This window comes from Symphalangus syndactylus, chromosome 2, assembly GCF_028878055.3.
Source record: "Symphalangus syndactylus isolate Jambi chromosome 2, NHGRI_mSymSyn1-v2.1_pri, whole genome shotgun sequence".
Taxonomy (NCBI): domain Eukaryota; kingdom Metazoa; phylum Chordata; class Mammalia; order Primates; family Hylobatidae; genus Symphalangus; species Symphalangus syndactylus.
The window spans coordinates 84306232-84332368 of NC_072424.2; the positions used below are offsets into that span (position 1 = coordinate 84306232).

General features: G+C 42.1%; 1 protein-coding gene and 1 long non-coding RNA gene across 2 annotated transcripts in view; one reads left to right on the forward strand and one right to left on the reverse strand.

The window, feature by feature from the left end:
* LOC129471603 (uncharacterized) overlaps positions 1 to 14685 on the reverse strand; it is a 55298-nt gene extending 40613 nt beyond the window's left edge. The window contains exons 1-2 of the long non-coding RNA XR_008653661.2: positions 14631 to 14685; positions 13311 to 13468 (exon numbers count right to left, since the gene is read on the reverse strand). This is a non-coding gene — a long non-coding RNA (uncharacterized lncRNA). The remainder of the gene's footprint in view (positions 1 to 13310; positions 13469 to 14630) is intronic.
* The window catches only part of CRYBG1 (crystallin beta-gamma domain containing 1), a 212056-nt gene that overhangs the window by 131405 nt on the left and 54514 nt on the right, over positions 1 to 26137 (forward strand). The window contains exon 3 of the mRNA XM_055260353.2: positions 22718 to 24327. Coding sequence (XP_055116328.2) covers positions 22718 to 24327 — 1610 coding nt within the window. The remainder of the gene's footprint in view (positions 1 to 22717; positions 24328 to 26137) is intronic.

Consider the following 26137-nt stretch of genomic DNA (forward strand, 5'->3'; position numbering starts at 1 on the left):
TGGGTCCAGTTTCAAGATGGTGTTGTGCCATAGCGGCTTAGATCCTGGGGGTGGGAGGTGTCAAGGGAGTTCTTGCTCTGGGAAATGCAAATGCAGCTGTTTAGACTCCCAGCAACTGTTCACACTGGACTTAGGGCCTTCCTGCAGCAATGACTACTGGAGTCTGTGGCAGTGTGGAGACTGCCAAGGGTCTGCAGCTTACTTTTTCCCATAAGAAGAGGTCTCTCCAGCTCTGACCTGATCCCAGCAGGGAGACAGTGTGGCAGAGGCAGGATTCCTTACTCCTCTTTCTTTTTTTTTTTTTTTTTTTTTTTTTAATTTTATTTTTTTATTTTTTTATTATACTTTAGGGTTTTAGGGTACATGTGCACAATGTGCAGGTTTGTTACATATGTATCCATGTGCCATGCTGATTTCCTGCACCCATTAACTCGTCGTTTAGCATTAGGTGTATCTCCTAATGCTGTCCCTCCCCCCTCCCCCCACCCCACAACAGTCCCCGGAGTGTGATGTTCCCCTTCCTGTGTCCATGAGTTCTCATTGTTCAATTCCTTACTCCCCTTTCTATGGAGTGAGCTGTCCTAGGCTTCTGTGATCCACAGGGGTTTTGTGGTTTTTGTGGTGCTCTCCAGCACATTTCCTCAGTCACTCCAGTCAGAATGTAGCTGTGTATTCATTGTTTTGGTTTCTTTGGTACTGGGGAGAATGAAAGCCAGGCAACTCTAGTTGGCCATCTTGCTGATGTCACTCTCAGTGGGCCAAGGTCTTGATAAAATGTTGATTTCATTGTGTCACAAGACCAAAAATTGCTTCAAAATAGAAAAAAAACTCAAATTAATTACTATTTTTAATGTAAAAGTCTTTATATAATGTATATGAAAAGATATAATTCCCTTGTCATTTTTTTGGTAGATTGAAAAAGAAAACATTGGCTGGGCACAGTGGCTCACCCATGTAATCTCAGCACTTTGGGAGGCCAAGGTGGGTGGATCACCTGAGGTCAGGAGTTTGAGAACAGCCTAGCAAACATGGTGAAACCCTGTCTCTACTGAAAATACAAAAAAAAAAATTAGTGAGGGGTGGTACTATGCACCTGTAATCCCAGCTACTCAGGATATTGAGGCAGGAGAATTGCTTGAACCCAGGAGGTGGAGGTTGCAGTGAGCCAAGATCGCACCACTGCACTCCAGCCCGGGTGACAGACTCTGTGTCAAAAAAAAAAAAAAAAGAAAAGAAAATGAAAACATTAATAATTGTGAATCATTTTAGTTTGGTTGTAGTTTCTGTTGTTTGGAGTTGGTTTCAGTTCATTTTATTTTATACAGAAATAAGAACACAAAATTATCCTCCGTAAATGATGCATTGAGTTTGTTCATTAATATCTAGAGAAACAGAGATTAAATGCCTAAAATGTCTAAAAAGTGCATAGGTGAAGAAACATAAAGAACTATGAGAAGATTTAGTCTTCTATGGAGAGACTCATGACTCCAGCAGGGCATGAATAGCCAACCATAGAGGGGGTTCCTTAGTCCACATTACAGTTGTCATTTCCCTCTCAGAATGTCTACCTACTGTTTAGTGAAATATATCTACAAAGCTGGAGTGATGTAATGCTGTTGGCTTCTTAAAAGAGCCAGGAGAATCCCTCCTTCACCCTGGTGTGAATGCAGGCTGTTTCCCCTGCATTTCCCCTTTGGGGAAGCAACAACTGTGGCATAACCATCTTTAAGCCAGGCTTGCCTGGTATGAGGTTTGCTAAAGGAATAAGGACAGAAAGAAAATTCTGTAGCTTAGTTTAGCGGGGGAGCATTTCACCAGGTAGGCTATGAAAGAGGAACTAATCGAAACCTAATAAAATAGATTGAGGAGATTAAAATAAAGGATAGTGAATTAAAGATTATATCTTTCAGAAATGTCATATTTTTTACACGCAGAAGATTTGTAGGGCCCTATGAACACTTTCTCTACATTTATCCACATGTACATCATCTGTGACTCGTAGCTGAAATATGTTTATATGAATTTTTTTCCAACATGATATGGAAGGGCAAGGCTAGCAAATGTGGGAGGAACATCAGGTGCTGGCAATTTTGCTTTTCTTTGCATTTAGCCCCACCTCTGTGCTTTGCAGAAACTCAGTCACAGAGTCAGGAGCAGGAATTCAGATTCACAGAAAGAATGAACATGTGAGGAAAGTCCTCAAGCTAGAATCGACCCCTGGCAAATTTGGCTAAGGGGGCAGAAAGTAGAAGGTGTGCCAAATTCCCATTCCCTTTCTCACACTCTGTGAAAAGGCCTGTTGCTAGTGATGAGTACCTGATCATTTTTCAACTTGTACTTCAAAAAATGTGTCCTCATGACATAGTGTAATACCTTGATTAAGGCTGGAAAGTAACTAAAACTGGCAGGTCTTCCTCTAATTGCTGTGTGATATTAATTTAATGAAGCCTCCTCTTGCAAGAGAATTTCATTGGTTTGTTTAAAAACAAAACTACAGGCTTGCCACATTTATTTCATTCATTATGATAACCACAAAGCATTACCCTTTTTTCAAACACTTTATTTAAACAAAATGATGAAATACTCACAAGTTGTGTCAGAGCAGTTATTGCGTATGCTTATTAATGAAGGTGTCAGTACAAAGGCTCCTCAGCATGAGCCACCTGTGTGGAGGCTGCATGCAAAAGGACTGACTCCTGATCAAAAACTGGAAAATGCTGATGGAGGCTGAAAGCAGGTAGATGTGTCTTTTGTCTTTTACAGGGAACATTGCCCTATAACAGAGTTAATAATGCCATTTACAAATTGCAGATTATATTTTTTCCTACCAAATTGTGATCTACTATGAGACTGACTTAGGGCTGAGATAAAGCATAGAGGCATAACTTTGAGAGTGAAACCTACATGGTTTGTGGCCATTTCCACTTAGAAATATTAACTTCCCCTAAGTTCAACATGACCCAAGCTGGACTCCCTACCCTCCGACGGAGCTCTCCAGTGCTCTTTCAGGCCTTGAGACTTGCATCATGGAGTTCCTTTGGATTCATCTCTCTCTCTCAGTGTCTGCTTTCCTTCGGTTCTTTCTTTTCCTCCCTCCATTTCCATATGTGGTGGTCACTTCAGGCCCCTTAACACCTTACGTCTGAACTGCCGACTCTAGGTCCTCATCCACTTGGGCCCACCAGGGGCTGCCATGGTTGTCTTTCTCCAACACTGCTGCAGATCATGTCGCCTTCCTGCTCAGAAACCTTAAAAGTTTTCATATTTCCCATGACATCACACCTAAGCTTCTTGACTTGCCTCTCAAGGCTTTCCCCAGATGAGATCAATCATACTTACTCAACCTCCCATGTATCCATTCCACCAATCTTCTTTGTTCCTCATAACTCCAGTTCGACCCCTGTGCCTGGTGTCATTTGGTTGCCTTTCTTCAGTCTGTTCCCCTTACCCAGAATGCCTTTTCTTGGCCCTCATCTTATTAAATCCATCCTTTAAGGCTAGTACTGTGTTCTTCCTGTGGTCTTCTGACTGCACACCCTCACTAATCTCTTCCTCTTTGAACTCTTAAAGTATTACACGTATCTCAACTGCATACTTTAGCAACTAATTATATGCCTGTCTGCACATTGGTGGTTGTTTTATAGACAAGCCTATAAGCTTCTAGATGTCAAAATAAGTCATATGTTCTCTATCCATTCCATACTGAGTACATGGCAGGTGCTATATAGAAGATACTAATTGTTTCATATCTTTTCTGTGCAGGTTGAGTTAATAGAAGAATTCTTATTTTCATATTATGTTTTCAAGTACTTATAAAGTAATAGTACCAAACAAATGTTTATAATATGAATGATTGTTAGATAATTAGATTAGTATTAGATTATAAGGGTTTTATCTGCTATCAGCCATTATACTTCTGAAGAAAGGAAGGAAGTGGGAGAGGGAGGGAGGGAGGAAGAGAGGAAGGAAAGAAGGAAGGAAGGGAAGGAAAGAAGGAAGGAAGGAAAGGAAGGAAGGAAGGAAGAAAGGGCCGACCCAGAGCTAGGGTACTTGTATTTTAAGTATTTATTCAAACGCCACCTCCTCAACAAAGCACTGCTTCTTCTACGCAGGCCATTCATAAATGGCAGCTATTATCATATGGCACTTATCATATACATACCTCTAAATATTATAACAATATCCCCTTGTGTTGTCTTCACATATCCATCCTTCTTCCTTCCCTTTTACCTCAAACTGAGTTTCTTAATGTGAGAGACTTGTCCTTTAATCCCTGAATCTGCAAAGCTGGCAACCAATAAATGCTTGTTGAATGAATAAATGAAATACAGAAGCACTCATGTAACCAAGAGTATGACATTCTGTAAATATAGTCATGGTAGGCAAATGACCATTGAGTCTTTTCATAAATTAACATTTTTCTATTTTTAATTTTTTTTTTTACTTTTAGGAGAGCCTGTTAATCTATTCTCTTTTTATCCTTTTACATAGACTTACAGAGAAAATTACAGCTGAGTTTAGATCAGGAAAAAATGAATCATTTCTTGCCAAGCCTGGGGGAGTTTGTAATATTTTTGTAAAGTTAGATATCACTATCTTTTTTGTACAACCCTTCTGAAAAACAGAAACAACCTTTAAAAAATGGGCAAAAGACTTGAATGACATTTCTCCAAAGATAAACAAATGGCTAACATGCATAAGAAAAGATGCTCAACATTATTAATCATTAGAGAAATGCAAATTAACAATAAGATATCACCTCACATCCATGAGGATGGCCACTATCAAAAAATTTTAAGTTGGTGAAGATGTTGGGAAACTGGAACTCTTATGCACTATTACTGGGAATATAAAATGGTGCAGCTACTATGGGAAAGAGTATAGCAATTCCTCAAAAAGTTAAAACTAGAATTACCATATAATCTACCAGTCTCAGGGTGTATATATCCAAAAGCATTGAGAGCAGGATCTCAAAGAGATATTTACACACCCATGTTCACTGCAGCATTATTCACAATAGTCAAGAGAATGAAAGAACCCAAATGTCCATCAACAGATAAATGGATAAAGAATATGTGCCATAATAAAAGGAACAAGATCATGTCCTTTGCAGGGACATGGATGGAGCTGGAAGTCGTTATCCTCAGCAAACTAATGCAGGGACAGAAAACCAAACACCACATGTTCTCACTTATAAGTAGGATGAGAACACATGGACATATGGTGGGGGAACAACACACACTGGGGCCTGTCAGCAGGGGAGGGGAAGGGAGAGAATCAGGAAGAATAGCTAATGGATGCTGGGCTTAATACCTAGGTGATGGGTTGATCTATGCAGCAAACCACCATGACCTATGTTTACCCATGTAACAAACCTGCATATCCTGCACATGTACCCTGGAAGTTAAAATAAAAGTTAAAGGGGGAAAAAAAGAATATGTGGCATATACATATAATGGGATATTATTCAGCCATAAAAAGAATGAAGTACTGATACATATGCATGTATCAGTCTGCATACATATGCATACAACATAGATAACCTTGAAAACATTGTGCTATGTGAAAGAAGCTAGTCACCAAAAACAAATGTATGATTCCATTTAGACAAGATACCTAAAGTAGTCAAACTCAGAGTCAGAAAGTAAAATTGTGGTTGCCAGGGGCTGGGGGTGGCAGTGGGTGGGCAGAGGAGAATGGGAGTTTCTGGATGATTATAGATTTCAGTTTTTCAAGATGAAAAAGTTCTGGACATCTATTGTACATCAATGTACATATAGTTAACACTATAGAACACTACACTTTAAAAATGGTTAAGATGGTACATTTTATGTTATGTGCTTTCCACTACAGTTAAATTTAAAAAAAGAATAGCATTTCAAATGCATATTCACCATCAGCAATACACTGACATGAGCCAGCAGATGCTTAATATATGTTTCTAATACTGGTGGTCATGATGAAAGAAACAGAGCATTTTTTCCTGATGTACATCAAAGACTTAAGTAATTAAGAGGTCTGATAGTAGTGTCATTATTTTGTGGAAGAATGTAACTTGTTATCAAGTACTGAAAACTTGTGATAAGACATATAGCAAGTAGAAACTATAGACTAAATGTTATGATAATTTATAATTGTTGAATTATATTGATAAATTTAAGTGTCCATTATTTAAGTATTATGAGGTGAACATAATTTTTGCCTTTTCAATTATTATGTTGCATGCTTGGACACATTTTTGTAATGGCACATGGGATGTAGTTTGTAGTGTATAATGTATACTTTTGTTTTTAAAAAAAAGCGTAAGTGAATAAAAGCTGGAATTAAAATAAAGCAAAACAAAACACACAACATTAAAGAAAATTGAACTTGTTCACCAGAGAAGGAAAATCAAAGGTACCATATCCTTCTTTCTCTACCTACTTCCTACCTACCTATAATCCTATAATCAGGTTTTTCATGCAATTTAATGTATGCAGGGCAACTTTCTACAAACTACCTACTACTTCCTCTGTTGTCTTTTCAGCAATTTTGGTTTAGCGTCACACCCAAAAAAGGGCACACCTCTTTAACACTTTCAACTCTTGAGTCAAACACACCCTTATTAAATGTGCTTTTCACATAAACAGTCAGTGTCTGTCATTCAGCTCTGGGAGAGAGCCGGCTTTGGCTCTGGTTGAGAGCAGCACTGCCAAATGTGAGCTGATGAGCGCTCACCAGAGTATGCTAGAAGGAGGAGGATGAGACAAGGGTATTTTGAGAAGTACGAAGATTGATACGGTAATGCACACACGGCTACATTTTACCTCCCATATTCTCTTGGTGTATCTATAGAAAACAAAAAAGAAGCAACACTATGGTAAGAAACTAACTGAAGTTTTTTCTTTTCATTGCCTAAGACTTTGTTTTGGACTTATATAGTATTATTAATAACATCAAGTAACTTCACGATGTATTTATTGTCTAGATCTGGTAGTTTTGGGGGGGCTCAAAAATCTGAAGCATTTGTGAATATATGGAATATGGTGGAGTGGGGGCTGAGTACCCTTGGATACTTTGGCTTGAAGCAGAACTAAAAATGTCCACTATAGGATCTGCTGCTGTCTGCGCTTTTCTAGGTTCTTTAAAATATTACAGGTAATCATTAACAAGCTACCCTCATTGAATATATTTGAGTTAGTTCCATCAGTCATTCTTACAGCGTCTATTTTATAGACCCATTGTTGAGTGTACTATAAATAACTTATTTAATCCTTTTTTTCCTTGAGATAAAAAAAAAAAAACTTTCCCCCCTGCCCCCTTTTCAAATTTCAAAGGCAAAGTGATATTCAACTCCTTGGAAAAAGACTATTAGGGAAATATTGTTTTGAGAGTAAGGATTGATTTTTATTTTTCTTAATGGTAGGCAAAGTTAGAACTCTACTACACGTTCTTTTAAAATTTAGGTTATCTTTCAAATGTGTTCCCAGTGGGTGTTGACGGCCTTCTGCCCTCACCAGCCTGTCCCCATAACAAGTTACTATGTATTGCACATACTTTCCCCAAACAAGATTTTGTTAGGACACAAAAATTTATTGGAGACACTGGGCTTCTTACAACCCTGCTATTTAAGAAGTGGTTGGGATTAAAATAAATTATAAGAAAAAGCAATCTTGTAAACTTTTAAGAAAAAGAAGTTTACATAAGACTTATTAAACTTTGCTTCACCAGTTTGGTCATAGAGGCATAAGTATAAATCCCTGATTAAGTGTTGGGCGTTATTAGCCTTCCTTTTCTTTGTTAATACTTTAATACTTAACACTTTCCTTATCATTTGATATTTTAGACACAATGGCTTAATAACTACACTGACAAATCATCTTTACACTAAGGTATAAGGTCTTAATCTTCCCCTATAAATCGTAATAGAATTAATACCTTGTGACTTAAAACCTTTTTTGAAACGATTTGCCAAAATTTTTTTTTTAAATCTAGGTTTAAGAGCATCATGACTATGAACCTTCAAAAATAATTTTAAGTTTAATTGAAATTTCTGATATTTTGGTCAACTATCTTATTAGAGACTAATTGTAAATATCTAAAAATATTCTAAGCAGGTTAACTATAGCCTATGTACATTGATAGGTAAACTTAGGATGGGGAGAATGGCAGGAGGAGGTATTTTGGCCAGGCTGATCATTTTGAAGGTTGTTTCTCTCTTGAGTTTCTCTGTGATAGAAGATAAAGATACATGGCAAGTGCTGCAGGTACTAACAGCGTAGTGGCTAGTGAGACGACATTTTAATTTTCATTCGAAGTGTTGCAATGGGCAGGAACCTGCTGCCTGTGCCTCCAGGTGTAATCGGGACTAGAGCAGGGCAGGAGAGCCTGGTGCACAGGCTTGTCTACCTCAAGCCTGTACAGGAGCAGTGTTTGCAAAATGCAGTCCAGAAGCACAAGCCAAGGCAGAGAGAAGGCATCTGAGGCTCCCGCTGCCTGCCAGGAACACTGTAGTAAGAGGGTGATGAAATATTTCACTTTTCAAAACCGAAAGAGCAGGAAATTTCTCACCATCGGCCCACTCCTGACACATACAGTCCTAACCTCTGCCACCCTCCCCACCCCCCATCACACCAGCCCAAGACAGAATCTAATGGAATGGGTGAAGAATAAAACCAAATTCCATTCGAGGGGAAATCAGGCCGGTCTTCCTGAGGGTAGAAAGAAATTGAGTGGGAAAAGTCATTTGATGTTGCATGAAACCCTTACAAGGATAATTTTATAGAATATATTCACCCCAACGAGAGGAAGTGTGAACTGCTTCCAAGTTCAGCGGTTCAATGTGGCTTTTTGGGCTCTCCTGGAACTGTCCTTCATGGCCCCTGCTCCTTGGTCTCCATGGTCTATTTCCTGTCTTTTACACCTGTCCCCCTTCCCCCTGCACTCCTTAGCAGCAGGCTCTGCTTCCAGCTCTTTCTGTGTCTGAGGGGACCTACCTTGTTCATCCCTGTTCATGTTTACATGTGTGTGTGTGCACACATGTGTGCATGTGTGTGATAGTCAAATACAGCCCAAAGGAACGGAACAAGCAATAGAAGAAGAGAAACAGCACAAACATTACTATGCATCTTCTAGTCCACCAGCTATGTGTGACCATTGGCAAATCTCTTTTCACCCTGCAGTTTTTTCAAATGCGAAATGAAGATAAAAATTATCACCTCACATCACTGTTACAAAGTACTTGGCACACGCAGGTTCTTAAGAACTGTCAGCTGAGGCTGGGTGCGGTGGCTCATGCCTGTAATCCCAGCACTTTGGGAGGCCTAGGCAGGCAGATTGCCTGAGCTCAGGAGTTCAAGAGTGGCCTGGGCAATGTGATGAAACCCCGTCTCCTACAAATACAAAAAAAATTAAAAATAGCCGGGCGTGGTGGTGTGCGCCTGTAGTCCCAGCTACTCAGCAGGCCGAGGCACGAGAATAGCTTGAACCCAGGAGGCAGAGGTTGCAGGGAGCCAAGATCGCACCACTGCACTCCAGCCTGGGCTACAGAGTGAGACTGTGTCTTAAAAAAAAAAAAAGTCAGCTGAAATAAATCACAAAAGAGGAAAAAATGAAAGGCCAATAGGTATATAAAACACAGTCAATGCCATAAGAAACCAAAGAAATGCAAGCTACCTAGTTTTGTAAAATATAGCTTACACTAGAAAAGTGTATGAACATATAAATAATGACTAATTATAAAGCAAACACCTGTATTACTAGACATAATTCAAGAAATAGAATATTGCTGCCACCCCTTAAGTCTCCTCCTGTTGGTCTCTCTGATCAGGTTTTGATCATAATCCCTAAAGACACAATCCAGAACGCCATAATCCTGAATGGGATTGTGATCCAATCCCATTAGGAATGTATCTTATGGAAATAATCAATGATATGGGTAGAGATAAGCTAGGAATACATTTTCTGCAGCCTGTGATACATTAAAAATAATATAAATGAACAACTGTAGCAATTGTGGTACATCAGCATAATGGAATTCAATGTGACCATCAGAAATATTAATATAGGCCACACATGTAATCCTAGCACTTTGGGAGGCTGAGGTGGGCAGATGACTTGAGGTCAAGAGTTCGAGACCAGCTTGGCCAACATAGTGAATGTCCATCTCTACTAAAAATACAAACTTATCCAGGCGTGGTGGTGAGCACCTGTAATCCCAGCTACTCAGGAGGCTGAGGCAGGAGGATTGCTTGAACTCGGGAGGCAGAGGTTGCAGTGAGCCAAGATCATGCCACTGCACTCCAACCTGGGCAAAAAAGTGAGACTCCATCTCAAAAAGAAAAAAAAAATTAATATAGAGGTATATTTATTGGCATGAACTCAGTGAAAGAACAATATACCAAACAACATATACAAAATGATACTGTGTAATGCCCTGGGGAAAAATAAGCCAAGAAAAAAAAATAGTAACAATGATACTTTGGGATGAAAAAATTAAGGATAATTTATATATTTTTCATTTAGTTATTTATATATTCTGACTTTCAAATGTAAATATATACTTTTTTGCATATTTTTTGTTTGTTTGTGTTTTTGTGTTTTTTTTTTTTTTTTTTTTTTGAGACGGAGTCTCTGTCTCCCAGGGTGGAGTGCAGTGGCATGATCTCGGCTCACCGCAACTTCCGCCTCCTGGATTCAAGCAATTCTCCTGCCTCAGCCTCCCAAGTAGCTGGGATTACAGGCGCCAGCCACCATGCCTGGCTAATTTTTTTTTTTTTTTTAAGTAGAGATGAGGTTTCACCATGTTGGCCAGGCTGGTCTCGAACTCCTGACCTCAGGTGATCCACCCACCTTGGCCTCCCAAAATACTGGGATTACAGAAGTGAGCCACCGCACCCAGCCTGTGTGTGTTTTTTTACTTAAAAAATTTTAAATTTAAATTTAAATGTATAATTGGCAAATAATTTTATATATGGGTATAATGTGATGTTTTGATGTATACATTGTTGTATACGTTGTAATTGTATACATTGTGTTGTATACATGGATGTATACATTGAAATTATTATATCCAGATAATTGACATATCCATCACCTCAGATACTTATTTTTTGTAATGAGAACATTTAAAATCTATCCTTTTAGCAATTTTTAAATATGTAATACATTAATATTAACTATGGTCACCATGCTGTGCAATGGATCTTGAAAATTTATTGCTCCTAACTGAAACCGTATACCCTTTGACCAACATCTCTCCAAACTTCCCCTAACTCACAGCCTCTGGTAACCACTATTCTACTCTCCACTTCTATAAGTTTGACTTTTTAAGATTCTAAATATAAGTGAGATCATGTGTTATTTATCCTTCTGTGCCTGGCTTATTTCACTTAGCACAGTGTCCTCCAGGTTCATCTATAGTGTTCCCAATGACAGAATTTCCTTCTTTTTTAAGGCTGAATAATGGTCCACTGTGCATACATACCCCATTTGCTTTATCCATTCATCCACTGATGGACACTTAGGTTGATTCCATATCTTGGCTATTGTGAATAATGCTGCAATGAATACAGGGGGCCAGATATCTCTTCCACATACTGATTTCATTTCTTTTGGGTATGTACCCAGAAGCAGGATTGCTGGCAGTTCTATTTTTGTTTCATTGAGGAACCTCCACACCATTTTCCATAATGGCTATACTAATTTATATTCCCACCAACAGTGTATAAGAATTCCCTTTCTCCATATCCTCATCAACACTTATCTTTCACCTTTTTGATCACAGCCATTCTAACAGATGTGAAGTGATAGTTCATTACAATTTTCATTTTCATTTCCCTGATGAACAGTGATATTGAGCACTAAAAAAAAAACAAGCCTCTTGGCTATTTGCGTGTCTTCTTTTATGAAATGCCAGTTCAGATCCTTTTTCCATTTTTTAAATCAGATTGTTTGTTTTTGCTGTTGTGGTGTCTGAATTCCTTGTATATTTTGGATATTAATCCCTTATCCAATGTATGATTTGCACATATTTTCTCCCGATCTGTAGGTTTTCTCTTTACTCTTTTGTTTCCCTTCCTGTGCAGAAGCTTTTTAGTCTGATACAATCCTATTTGTCTACTTTGTGTTTTGGGGTCAAATATGTATTTATTTCATGGTTTTCTTTTCCATTTCCCTTCTCTTCCCCAGAGATTGTATTGGGCATTTTACAAACACGTCAGTTTATCCTTAAAATAATCCAGAGGAGGAATATTTTAGAAACTAGATTTTGGGGAGTCATTTGAGAAAGAGAATAAGGCTAGAGACAGGCCTTTGTTTCTATCTGAAAGTTGCTTACTCAGGTTCGGTGATAGGTGATTGCCCCAAACCACTGTCCATTCCATGATACACTGTTGTCTGACTCTTGATTGTTGATAGGCTGGAGATTAAAGGATTTCTGGAAAATATGTACATTTGATAAATATTTAAGTGCCTATTGGTACCAAGCATTGATGAAGAGTTAGGGACACAGGTGAACAAATTAACATTCTTGTTCCTCATGAAGCTTATGTTCTGTAAGCAGACACAGACAATAAAGAAATATACAAATATATATGCAATATGGTTCAGGTAATGTTAAGTGCTATGAAGAAAAAGGAGAATAGATCATAGAAAGTGACAGTGCTGTTTTACATAGGGTGATTCAAAAGTGCTCACCCTGCCTAGTTTGCATATCCTCCATACCTTATGAGCTGCAAAAAAGAGATTAAAAAAAGAGTAGGCTTATATCATTTTCTTTATTCTAGCCATGACACATTAAAGATGAGTACTCATAAGCAATGATATGCCAAGTTCTGCAGACAAGTTAACTCTATTAGAAACCACATCTGATAAAGCTGTTATTTTCATCTCCTTCTCACCAGTTGAGAACCATGAATTCATTGTGTTACTTACTTAGCTTCTATAATTTTAACTTGAGCAAAACATCAGCAAAATATCGCACTGTTAATAAAGCCAGCCATCACTGTCATAGGCCACTTTGTGCTTTTCAAAAGATGTTCACATGTATCATTTCACATGAATTTCTCAGTGCCCTGTATGATAGATGTGCAACTTTTGAGAGAATAAGTGATTTGAACCCATTTAGTAGTATTCCTGAGTTGTTCATAAAAGTGTGAAATCTGCTTCTTAATTTGAAAAGTATTGGTAGAAAGTCAACAATTCTCACTAGAAACTACAGGAAACTAAGACATTTCTGGGCAGTGTTTATTAATTGGAAAGATAAAGACTGTTCCATTTTCTAGAAATAAATCCACGATTAAATCCACACTTAAAAACATGGCTAAACTGACCTGAAGTTATGAGGTCTCAAGGTCACTAGAAGTCTCAGAGCCAGCCTAGCTAGAGTCCGTGCTGTGTTGGAGAGGCTTGTCTGTTCCTCTTGTCCAGCTCTCATTTCTCTTCTGGGTCCCAGTCAGCCCCAGGGCCCCTGACTTGGCTGTAGCTGTGCCTGGTCGGGGCAGGAAGGCCGTGTCAGTTGTCTCCAATGGCCACTTCACCCTCTTTCCCCCAACTTAATCGCCATCTCCCGCATCATATCATTTATACATGGATGACGCAACTGAAGTTTAGTCCTTGGTTCTATAGTACTTAGATTCTGAGACTCATCAGTGGCTTTTAAGTGTTTTAAAGTAACCATTCTTGATCTTTGACATGAATTATTGCACAAGTCATTCTTTTTAAATTGCATAAGGAATGTACTTTCTGGGTTACAAGTTAATAAAAAGGAAATAATTTGACTACTTCACAAGGAACACACTTCCATTTTCCAGTTTGGCTAAACTTTAGTTAGGAACTAACTTGTCAGTAATTTGATTTTGTTAATCAGGGTATGTATATAATCCAGGAGGTAGAATAAGAAATACTTTTGCTGTAAATTTCAAACTCCTCTATCTCCTTTTAGTTACGCATTATGCATAAGAAAAAAAATCACCAAATTAGGATAATACGTCTCAACTATAAAGCAAATTAATTCAGCCAGATAGCTTTGTGAGAAAAAGAAAATGTTGGGGAGACTATTCAAAGTACAGGTAGAGAAACCTTCTGGGGTACTTGTTAGTCGTAATTAGGCACACAGTAGAATTAGTCACGATACTAGCACAGAAAACACGTAGCACGCTCAAGCTGTGTAATTAAGGAAAGTAGTGAAGGACTATTTACAAAGTGTGGGCAAGGTTTTAAGAAAGCCAAGAGGGGTTAAAAAAAACCTTAGGCTTCAGGATTCTTCATTCACATGGCCTCTTCCAAGGCCCGCTCCTTAAAATCTATAATCCAGAATTTTGTGTTGTCTTAAAGAAAACTCTCAAAGTTACATATGCCTCATGCCCCACAAAACTTCATTCTACCTGAAGCAATAGCTACTGAAGCCTTCCCAGCTGGCACCTGGTGAGGTCCTTTCCCATCTTAGGCCTGAAGGAGCAAGAGGGGAAAGTGGTTCGGGAATGTGGGGAGAGAGAACAGCGGCGAAGGTGGGCCGCCTGGCAGAAGCCCTGGTCACACCCAGCCACACCCAGCCCAGAGCCCAACTAAGAGATGGAGAGATTGGGGGGAAATCAGGGCCTCCCACTGGCTGAACCTAACCAAATCCTAAGGACAAGAAAGTCAGTTTCTACCTTCCATCATAACTGGGAGCCTGGGGCGCAGACAAGGCTGAGGGAAGGTGGGCCTATGGAAAGATCCAGCACACTCTACCTACAGTTACCTGGATTCTAAAGACAGAGCTCCATCACAAGAGAGGGCTCACTGGCTGTTTATGCTATCACATCCATTGCTGTACTGCATGGCCTAGGAGAAAGCATGTAGGCCGTACCTTCATAAAAGTGACACATTAATCATCCTAGTAAAGTCTTATTTTTCTAATGATACATTATAATTTCTAACAGGGAAAAATACTGAGCTACCTTTTAGAAAGCCTGCTTTGTGTCTTAGAAAAAATAATTCGATTCTACAGGCCACAGGTTGCCTCTTTAAGGTGAGGAGAAAATTCTGGCACAATGTAGACACTCAATAATTATCAGTGGAATGAATGAGTAAATGATCCTACAATTCAGACATTCCATGATCTTATCTTTTATCTTCCTTTCTGTTTGATCAAGTGTCAATGGCTTGAAACAATTAGGTTTCACTTTGTCTCTGTCAAAGTATAAATGACTTAAAGACAATACCAACCCGAAACTAGGAGTCTGCTTTTTGAAAGAAGCTTTTTGGGAGAATGAAAATTTAACTTTTATAATTGATGGCTTTTGTATTCAGTGACACCGCTTTTTCCGGACACAGGTTAATCTGGGAGTTAAAAAGTCTGTCACTATTCTTTCACCCAATAGTATACCTTTGATTGTACCCAACAGGGTGATATTGTTGTTTGGCCTGAAGTGACAGCATTAGAAAAAAACAAAAACAAAAACAAAACACAACCATTGAGGTGTAAGTAGAGAGGCATGTATTACATTATGTTGAAATGACAGAGAAAAGATTTTTTTAAAAAAAGAAAAATTGCATCAGAGATGGGGTGGGCACTAGAAGTGGTGACAAATATTAGAAGCAGCATGGGGCAAGCAAACATTCCACCCTGGGAGACTGGGAGGAATGACATCGGAGAAGAAGGTTCTGAAGCCCTAACATCAAGGATTATTGGTTATATCATATGAAATTGGACCGTAGATCAAAAATGGTCAAACGTCGCAGTTTCATATACCTTTTCATAAGAGATCTGCTTACTACTGGACAGTGTTACAGTCTGTGGGTCATTTAGTGTAAGCCTTAGTCTTCACTCCTTCTAACAGCCCTGGAAGAAATCATTATTATAGCACAAATGTAATAACAGAGGTTCATAGTTCTGTCTCCAGAATCATAAAGAAGTAACTAAATTATATCTAGTATACTCTTAGAGAACTGAATCATATATAATAGAAAATATTTTCAAAGTTAAAATGAAAAGCTTCTGTGCTTAATAGATCAGAGTTCATTTATGTGAACATTTCTTTATTCTTTTTGCAGTGTGTGTGTGTGTATTTAGAATGGGCCACATATATTATCCCAATCAATATCAGAAAGGAAAACACAAATGGAATGGTGGGGAGGATAGTTAATTTATTTTTAATGCCTATTCCAAATCAGTGTCTGTGGTATCAGGGATCTGTATGTGGATCCTCACTTAAACTTAACTTCATCTGCCTGGTGTTTCTGATACCGAGAGGATATTCTGCCATACACTTATCATGGGAAAATACAATTTCAACTTTAATTGTAAAAGTCTTCAGAATGAATATCCTGGAAGTTATATAAAAAAAAGATGTCTCATAAAAGTCTTTCTTCAAGATGGACTGGAGTGCAGTGGTGCAATCTTGGCTCACTGCAACCTCTACCTCCTGGGTTCAAGTGATCCTCCGGCATAGGACAACAGGCATGCACCACCTCACCGGGCTAACTTTTTTTTTTTTTTTTGAGACAGAGTCTTTCTCTGCCAGGCTGGAGTGCAGTGGCGCCATGTCAGCTTACTGCAACCTCCGCCTCCTGGGTTCAAGCAATTCTCTTGCCTCAGCCTCCCAAGTAGCTGGGACTACAGGCACGTGCCACCACCCCCGGCTAATGTTTTGTATTTTTAGTAGAGACGGGGTTTCATCATGTTATCCAGGATGGTCTCAATCTCCTGACCTCGGGATCTGCCCACCTTGGCTTCCCAAAGTGCTGGGATTACAGGCGTGAGCCACCGCACCTGGACCAATTTTTGTATTTCTTAGTACAGACAAGTTTCACCATCTTGGCCAGTCTGGTCTTGAACTCCTGACCTTAAGTGATCCGCTGGCCTCAGCCCCTCAAAGTGCTGGGATTACAGGCGTGAACCACCATGCCTGGCCTTATTTTTCTGTGTGTATTTCTCCTTTTTCTCCCTCTTCCCCGCTCCCCATCTTCGTTCTTTAGTTAGCTGTCACGAGTCTGAAGTCTTTCTTGCTTCTATCGAACAGAATTTTCTAACCCCTATTTTAACTTTTAACGTTGAAGTGTAAAGTAGCTCAAATTCCTATATTTTTAAGCCACACAATTCATGCTATTTTTTTTTTTTTTTTTTTACAAAAAAACTACTCAGAAAAAAAGTTGCTCACTAGCACAAACACACATATGCATATGTTGTGAACAAGTAACATGGCCAATCCTATCATTTACAGTAATATCCAGTTGACTCATTCCTATGTGGCTGAATTGAAGAGCTAAGGTACCTTTCAGAAATCAACAAAGTGAAAGCTCTTAGGGAATCACAGTGTTTAAAAAAAAAAGTTACTTTGTACATTGATGACCACATTTTAGAAGGATGCACAGATGACTACATGTAACAAGATTTTGTTCCACTCTCCTGAGTCAGATTTGGGCTGAGAGGCAGCAGTAAACCTGTGCACCAGTAGCTCCATCAACACGTGGAATCCTCACTCAGGCAGAATAAAGCTGCCAAGTCTTGACCACACTAAGTTTTAGGCAGATAAGATTTTCATTCCGATTTGTTTAGAACGATGTTTGTAGTTGTCTCCAAGAGCATTGACAACTCCTTTTTTGAAAGGGAGGAGGGATGTTACTAATTCTTTAGTAGCATCAAATACTTCATGTCTACCACTAGCTGTCAGTCCCCCATGCCAGCTGTTGGGAAGGCAACAGGACATCTTTTCTGTTCTCAAAGAGCTTACATTCACTGGGGAATGAAAAGGTGGGAAACATAGGAAAACTTATTTTTTATAAGAAACATCACCTTACTCAAAATGTTATTAGATTTCTTTTCTTTTTTTTTGAGATGGAGTTTCACTCTTGTCAGCCAGGCTGGAGTGCAATGATGTGATCTCAGTTCACTGCAACTTCCGCCTCCCAGATTCAAGCAATTCTCCTGCTTCAGCCTCCTGAGTAGCTGGGATTACAAGCAACCACCACCATGCCTGGCTAATTTTTGTATTTTTAGTAGAGACGGGGTTTCACCACATTGGCCAGGCTGGTCTTGAACTCCTGACCTCAGGTGATCCTCCCGCCTCGGCCTCCCAAAGTGCTGGGATTACAGGTGTGAGCCACCGCACCCAGTCTAGATTTCTTAAAGATGTAAATAGATTATAAACATAAAACAAATGTCAATGACCCATAATTGTATTAAAATTTAAAAACTTAGTTTTGTTCCCATAGTTACTGTAAAAAAGGAAAAACCCTTAGATAGTTAAATTTAGCAGAATTTATTTAAGCAAGGAAAAAAAGAAAAATTCATGAGGCAGCCAGCTTCAGAACCAGAACAGTTTCAAAAAACTAACATTTACGTTATCTCCTTAACTAATGGGTAGCAGATGTTACAAGGTAACATTTACTAAATGGTACCTGCAGATAGTAGGTGCTGCCACACCACGAAGGTTGAGAATCACCCAACGGCACTGCAGCTAGTACTGCCTGGGCCTCTACACGCTGCTGGAATATGATCTCGTGGATGGTTACATGTGCCCCTAATGAGCCACATTTCATATTAGCCAACAAGAACACTCTAAAGCAGGTCCTAGCACACAACTCATGTGCTACCTCTACAATAGTCCTGTTGTGGACTGCTCAATCCCGGTTGGACATGGACGATGGGAGGGCGCCAAGTGCAGGTTCTGCACTGTGAGGTGTGCAAGCTGCCTTAAGTAAGGTGGGCAGAAAATACACAGTGAAAAGGTAAATACAAAGGAGGACCCGGGATTGCATATGCTCTGAGAACACCCAGCCTGGGAACCCTTAGGACCCTGCCCAGGCCTGTGGGAAAGCCAGGGGCAGAGGAATCTGAGGAAGCATGAAGAAGCTTGATGGTCGCTCGTGGCCTCTTTGCAAAACACTCCCCTTCCTAGCAAATTATCATCAAGCCTGGAAAGATGGTGGGTCTGTGGCTTCCCATCCTAGGTTTAAGACCCCTGACGCAAAGGCTCAAACCTAAGAAGGTACCTCTCTGACAACTCCCAGGCCAGCTAGTTTTTTTGTTCTCCATTTGCCTTAGTTTCCCCATGAACAATGGAAAGAAACAATCCCTGGTTGAAAAGAAATATGTATAGCATTTAAGAAGGGGTGTTCCTCAAAGATGTGACTGAGGACTTTACTCAGGAGGCATGGGGCATTCTGAGCCCTGCTCAGATCATCCTGTTTGGAGATATGATCCTGGATACCCACAGGGACCTGGTCCCGTAGGGGAAGACTGCATTCCCCTGTAAATGAGTCTATCATTTGAAATGACACGAGACCCCTCATCAAGAACTGCATAATGTGGCTGGGCACAGTGGCTCACATCTATAATCCCAGCACTTTGGAAGGCTGAGGCAGGAGGATCACTTGGGCCGAAGAGTTTGAGACCAGCCTGGGCAACATGGTGAAACTCTCTACAAAAAAGTTAAAAATTAGCTGAGCATGGTGGCACATGCCTATAGTCTCAGCTACTTGGAAGGCTGAGGTGGAAGGATCACTTGAGCCCAGGAGGTTGAGGCTGCAGTGAGCTGTGATCGTGCCACTGCACTCCAGCCTGGTCAATACAGCGAGATCCTGTGAAATGTACACCCAAGACAGATGGATTGTGCCACACAGTGCATTTCTATTCTTTATTTCCCAAGGGAAAAACTCTGTTTTTAAAGAGATTGTATCTTAACTTCATTTATATATACCCATCTTAAATGTACAGTTTGATGAGTTTTGAAAGATACGTACTCGTGTAACCATCACCACAATCAAGATATAGAACTTTAACCCTCACGTTCCTTTGTGCCTCTTCCCTGTTGCACCACTACCACTTGCCACCCACTGACCCCACCCTCAGGCAACCACCGACCTACTTTCTATCATTATAGATTAGATTTGCACTGTCTAGAATGTCATATAAATGTAACCATACAGTATGTAACGTTTGGAGTCTGACTGCTTCTCCAAAGCATTTAGCATCCATATCCTTACATGTTTCAGAAGTCTGTTCCTTTTTTATAGCTGAATAATACTCTGCTGTATAGATGTACCACAATTTGTTTATCTGTTCACAAGCTGTGTCCAGTGACTTTGAGCTGTTTCCAGTTTTTAGCTATTACGAATGAATGAAGCCACTATGAACATTCATGTGTTTTAAGGAAATTCAGCAGTCTGGCTGGTGATTAACAGGCTGCCCCTCTGAGGGGAGGAGGAGTCAAGTAGTTGAGCCAAGTTGAAGGGCAAGCAACCAGTTTTGTAAAAAGCATCTAATAGCCAAAAAAAAAAAAAAAAAAAAATTGTTTTAATGCCTATACTGAGCATAGAGAGGACTGCTGATCAAGCGTCTTTGCTGCATGGGAAAAGCAGATTGCAACATCATTGGCAGGACAGAGTAATACATATACTTAGTTGTTTTATTTTGACAGGGAATGGAATTAAGCCAAGACTCAAACCTATTTTCCCTGGCTACTTCTTCAAGATATGTTTGAAGGCCTGTCCAGACAGCAGAGACAAAGAGCTCTATGTCAGAGTCAGACTTTACCTGTGGTGGGACCTTGGACAAATGGGCACTAAAAAAAGACTACCTACCTAGCTGTTGGGAAGATAAAATGAAAGTGTGTGAGTCACAAGGGCCTGACCCATAAGGATAGCTCAGTAAACATGTATTATGATTTAAAAATCATGTCATACCTTTGAGTTGTAAAATAATCCAAATGTTTCCTTAGGACCCTTAAATCATACTTCGAATTCTTCCTATATTATTTATATAACCATTGAAGAATCAGATTAATCAAAATCTGGTTAGATTTTAGAGTCGTATGACGTCAGGTGCAAGAGCTCCGAGCGGCTGCACCATTGGTTCATCGCAGCAGCAGCAGCTGTCTAGTCCCAAAGCGCCCACCAGGTGCTTCTAAGACCAGGAGAGTCTTAGAACCTTGAGAGCAAATCTGATTCATATGCACTTCCTCGGGAGCTGACTCTGGAGGGTGGGTGACCCGTAGTCTGTTCCTCTGGGCCGACTGTGGTTCTCGGGTGGCGGCAGAACCTCCGCGGCCTCTAAAAGGGGCCCCTGTGGCGGAATGGAAGGAGCATGGGGTGGGCAGGCGGCGACTTGGATTTGAATTCTGACTTTACTGCTCTGACCGCCTCTCCCCCTCACCCCAATTTTGTGTCTCTTTATGGGCTGGCTGAGCTTCCTTTCCTCATCTGTGTGCTAACAGCATGACCTTACTGGGCTGTAGCGGGGTGACACTATGTTACAGTACCACGACTGTCTCAACAAATGCTTGTTGACCTATTAATTTCATGCGTTATCTTTCCTATTTACCATCACCAAAGTCCATTTGCTGCACTAACTCAAACGCAATGGAGCCTCAAAGGGTGATTGGGGAACCTCCCCATAGTCGGTACTGTCCTGAATGTTCCTCTTCCAGGAAAGGCGGGGCTCTTTCCTGCATCGCCAGGACTCAAGCTAGCACCTGGGTTTTGAATGTAAGAGTTCATTCTTAAGAAATACTGTAGCCGCACGTTTGGCCTGGTTTCAGAGGAGTCCTTACGCAAATACTCTTCCCTCTCCTAGGAGCCAGGCTGGGCTCGCCGCCCCTGCTCCCTCCCTTTTCCAGGCTCGCCCCCTCCTCTTCCTGCCCACCTCTATGCCCCGCACCTACCCAGTCCCCACTCTGGCAAACCCTGGCGCGCCACCGCGCCCATTGGCGGGTTTGCTTTTATTGGTTTGTTCTGAGCTCCCTCCCGCCTTCTGGAGCGGGCATTGGATGCTAGCCGTTTTGCTCCAGGCGATATAAGAAGCCCAGGTTTTCCCCCTTCCTGGGAGCGCTGCGGATCATTCGCAGGCGGCCCGGCACCCTCGCATGGGTGGGCCGGCCCCTGGGGCTCCGGCCTTGCGCCCCCCGGAACCACATGTGTGGCGAGGAACGGGTCCCGGGGCTGAGTAGGCAGAGTCCCAAGCGCATCCTTCAGCCACGCCTCCTCGGCTCTAGGGAGCGGTGAGCAAAGGCAGTCACTCCTGCAACCTCGCCCGCTACCCCCACGCACTCCTCTGCGTTCACATGGTAGGAACTCCAACAGGCAAAAGCCCTTCCGGTGCGCTCAGCAGCCGCGGGATCACTTGAGTGTTTGAACGCTCGCGCGCTCCTCCCATTGGTGCTCGGGCTAAGGCGGGGCCCAGGTGCTCGCTTCCTCTGAGCTTGCTTAAGGTTTTCATGTTGCAAGTATGATATGTTGAACTCGGGTGGCTTCTTACTGTTCTCGAGGAGAAGGCTGCTAGGACTGGTTTTTTTTCTTCGTCCTCCTTCCCTCCTACAAAAGAAAGGGCGGTGTTTCGGGAAAAAGTCCGCCTTAGGATACTTAGTGTGTTTACTGCTGCCCCATGGTCACGTGCACGGCTGTTTATAAATTGCATCTTTATTGAGGAAGAAGGTAAAAAACCAAGAGAGAGCAAGGAACTATTTATTTTGTATATGTGATTATTTGGACCGTTCAAATTTTCCTTTAAAAAACAAGAATTATAATTCAAAGAAAATGCTATTCTAACTACTGCCAGAAACTTAAGGTGTTTAACAAAATTTCAAAAGTAAAACCGGAGTTTATTTTGTTGGAATGAAGGTAACATAAACATAACTTTATCATTTTCAGTTAGAAACTCTGGTCTGTTATCATTTTGGCTGGTAGTTCTGTAATGTACGTCTAAGGGGAAACACACCAGACTCTCACATGTTCCCTCCTCATCCCTTTTATTTTTCAGTCCAGAGCACAACCTCCAGAAGAGAACAGAAGGAAGCCAGTTTTGGGGAAACTTGGCACTCTATTCACTGCAGGAAGGAGAAGGAACAGTAGAAACGGGCTAGAGAGTCCCACCAGATCAAATGCCAAACCACTCTCTCCCAAAGATGTGGTAGCCTCTTCTAAGCTCCCAGAGAGAGAGAGTGAGAGGAGCAGATCTCAGAGCAGCCAACTGAAGCAAACGGACACGAGCGAGGAGGGCTGCCCCCGGGAGAATCCCCAGGAGGCAGAGGGCGAGCTCCCCGAGAGCGGTGGCCCCGCAGCCCCGCCTGACGCCGAGCTGTCACCTCGCTGGAGCAGCAGTGCAGCGGCTGTGGCTGTGCAGCAGTGCCATGAAAATGATTCACCCCAATTAGAATCTCTGGAGGCAGAGGGAGAGCCTTTCCCAGATGCCACCACCGCTGCCAAGCAGCTGCATTCCTCGCCGGGAAATTCCTCCAGGCAAGAGAACGCAGAGACGCCCGCCCGCAGTCTGGGGGAGGACGCTTCACCAGGTGCTGGCCACGAACAGGAGGCTTTCCTGGGTGTGAGGGGTGCGCCAGGGTCGCCCACCCAGGAGCGGCCCGCGGGAGGACTAGGCGAGGCCCCTGACGGAGCCCCCAGTGTGTGTGCCGAAGAAGGCTCCCTGGGGCCCCGCAACGCCCGCAGCCAGCCCCGCAAAGGCGCGTCTGCTTTGCCAGGTGAGCCTCCAGCCGAGGGCGCAGCGCATACGGCCAGCTCCGCGCAGGCAGACTGCACAGCCAGCCCCAGGGGTCACGCCCACCCTGCTAAGGTGCTAACTTTGGACATCTACCTGAGTAAGACTGAGGGGGCGCAAGTGGACGAGCCGGTCGTGATTACTCCCAGGGCGGAAGATTGCGGTGACTGGGACGACATGGAGAAGAGGTCGGGCGGCCGCAGGTCGGGGAGGCGGAGGAGGTCGCAGAAATCCACCGACTCCCCCGGCGCGGACGCCGAGCTCCCTGAGAGCGCTGCCAGGGACGACGCGGTGTTTGACGACGAGGTGGCGCCAAACGCGGCCAGCGATAACGCCTCGGCGGAAAAGAAAGTGAAATCTCCACGGGCAGCCCTCGACGGGGGCGTTGCCTCCGCTGCGAGCCCAGAGTCCAAGCCCGGCCCCGGTCCCAAAGGGCAGCTCCGAGGGGAGTCGAACCAGAGCAAACAGCCACCTCTGGCCTCGTCCCCCACCAAGAGGAAGGGCAGGAGCCGCGCCCTCGAGGCCGTGCCCGCCCCACCCGCCAGCGGCCCGCGGGCTCCCGCCAAGGAGTCCCCATCAAAGAGGGTGCCCGATCCCGGCCCGGTCACCAAGGGCGCTGCGGCCGAGAGCGGGGAGGAGGCGGTGCGGGCGGTCCCCCGCGAGCTCCTGGTCAAGAGCAGCTCGCTGCTGCCAGAGATCAAGCCCGAGCACAAAAGGGGCCCGCTCCCCAACCACTTCGACGGCCGGGCAGAGGGAGGTCGAAGCAAAGAGCTGGGCAGAGCAGCCGGAGCGCCTGGAGCTTCTGACGCCGACGGCTTGAAGCCCAGGAACCATTTCGGCGTGGGCAGGTCGACAGTGACCACTAAAGTGACCCTGTAAGTAGCCGCGCAAGTCCCGGCCGAGCTGCTGTCCGCACACGTGCTGGGGGTCCGCTCTGAGAGGCTCGGGGTCTTTGCATTGTGGAAGAAATGTCTGTTCACTGAACTTTCCCCTCCATGCTGAACTTCAGATAGTGAAGGGCCAGTTTACACAGTCTAGGTTTAAGATGACACCTGTGGCAGTCTCCTCAGTTAATTCCCTTTTTAACACAAGATTTAAGTTTAACGAATGTAAACATAGGATATCCCTTGAAGCTCAACGTTTATGTAGATGAGAGATAAGACTTCAGGGCCTGACATGAGCTGATTCCATTCTTTATTCAAAATGTACAAGGGTGTTCCAACTTGGGATGTTCTTAAAATGCATGTGCTGTGAATTTCAAAATATGGAGCAAACAGTAACATGTTAAATACGATCCAGTAGCTTTGACATGTGTGAGTTTTGAGAGAATTCGCAGAACCTTTTATGGAACTCAGTGCATTTATTGGCAAAAAGCTTAAAACACACACACACACACACACACACACACACACACACACACACACAAGAAAAGTTCCTAATACAAGTATCTTGGTTGCTTCTTCCCCTTTATAATGTTAGGGAGTCGTTTGATACTTTTGGACCCAGGTTGAAAAGTAGTTCTCAGTTACTGAAAAAAAGATCAGTGTTCTTACTGGAAGATTATTTGCTACATGAAAGCAGCTGTGACAGGTGTGAGTTTAAGATAATTCCAAAACATTTTATGGAACTTAGTGCATTATTGGCCTAAGCCTTTTTCAAAAAGTCCCTAATTTACGTATCTTGGTTGCTTCTTCCTCTTTGTGCTGCTGCATGAAAGCACAAAACAACTGTGACTACTTGCTGTTAAGTTTATTCATTTCACAAGTAATTTATTTAATACTTTATATGCAAGATATTGTGCTAGGCACTGTGGGGGAAAAAAACCCTACAACTATGACTCAGGATATTGCCCTGAAATTTTTATAGCCCTATCTGGCACATAAAAAGCACACAAATCAAATAACAATACGAGATGATATCTGATGAAATTGCCAAACGAATGTTACCATCTGTAAAGCCTGGGAAAGTGCTAGCGAGGAAGAAATCACTGCTGGTGCTTTGGAGGAGCTGGGCCTTGTGCCTTGATGATAAATGTAATTTGTATAGGTGGACAGGATAGGGCAGGTACTCTATGAAACTGATAAGACCCTCCCTTTCCACACTTCTGCTCCCTCACCACTCCCACTTAGCATAAGTGAACAATGATTAAGTGCTTAAGTTTTTCCTCCATTCACATATTTGTTCGAAGAGTGGGTATTTTAACATTATCATTATAATTCTTGAACTTAATGGTTTCTTTCATTCTATTTGATTTCTTGGATAAGTAAGCTTTAGAGGAGGAGAGTTCTGATTGGGTGAACTCTGAGAACACTGAGAGGGAAGTATGCTTAATGAATAACTTGACTACCTCACCAACTGCCAACCTGGAGACCTTTGATATAGTCAGTGATTTATTCTGTAATGGTAGGTAGCATCAGAGAAATAAGCTGGGTGAATGATGCCTGTTATTTATAGAAGACCAGTGTGATTGAATGCTAAAGCCTTCTAAATGTGAGCCTTAGAGAAACATTCCTGTGTACCTTATGAAGGATGGTTCACCTGTCTTCCAATTAGAAGACACCAGTAGAAAAACCAGAAATGTTACACTGCGAAATAGTAGGCTAAACAAACAGGAAAGATGATCTTATAATGAAATTCTTCGTTTGCTGTTCTCTGTAACAGAACTAAACCAAATATCTCTTTCTC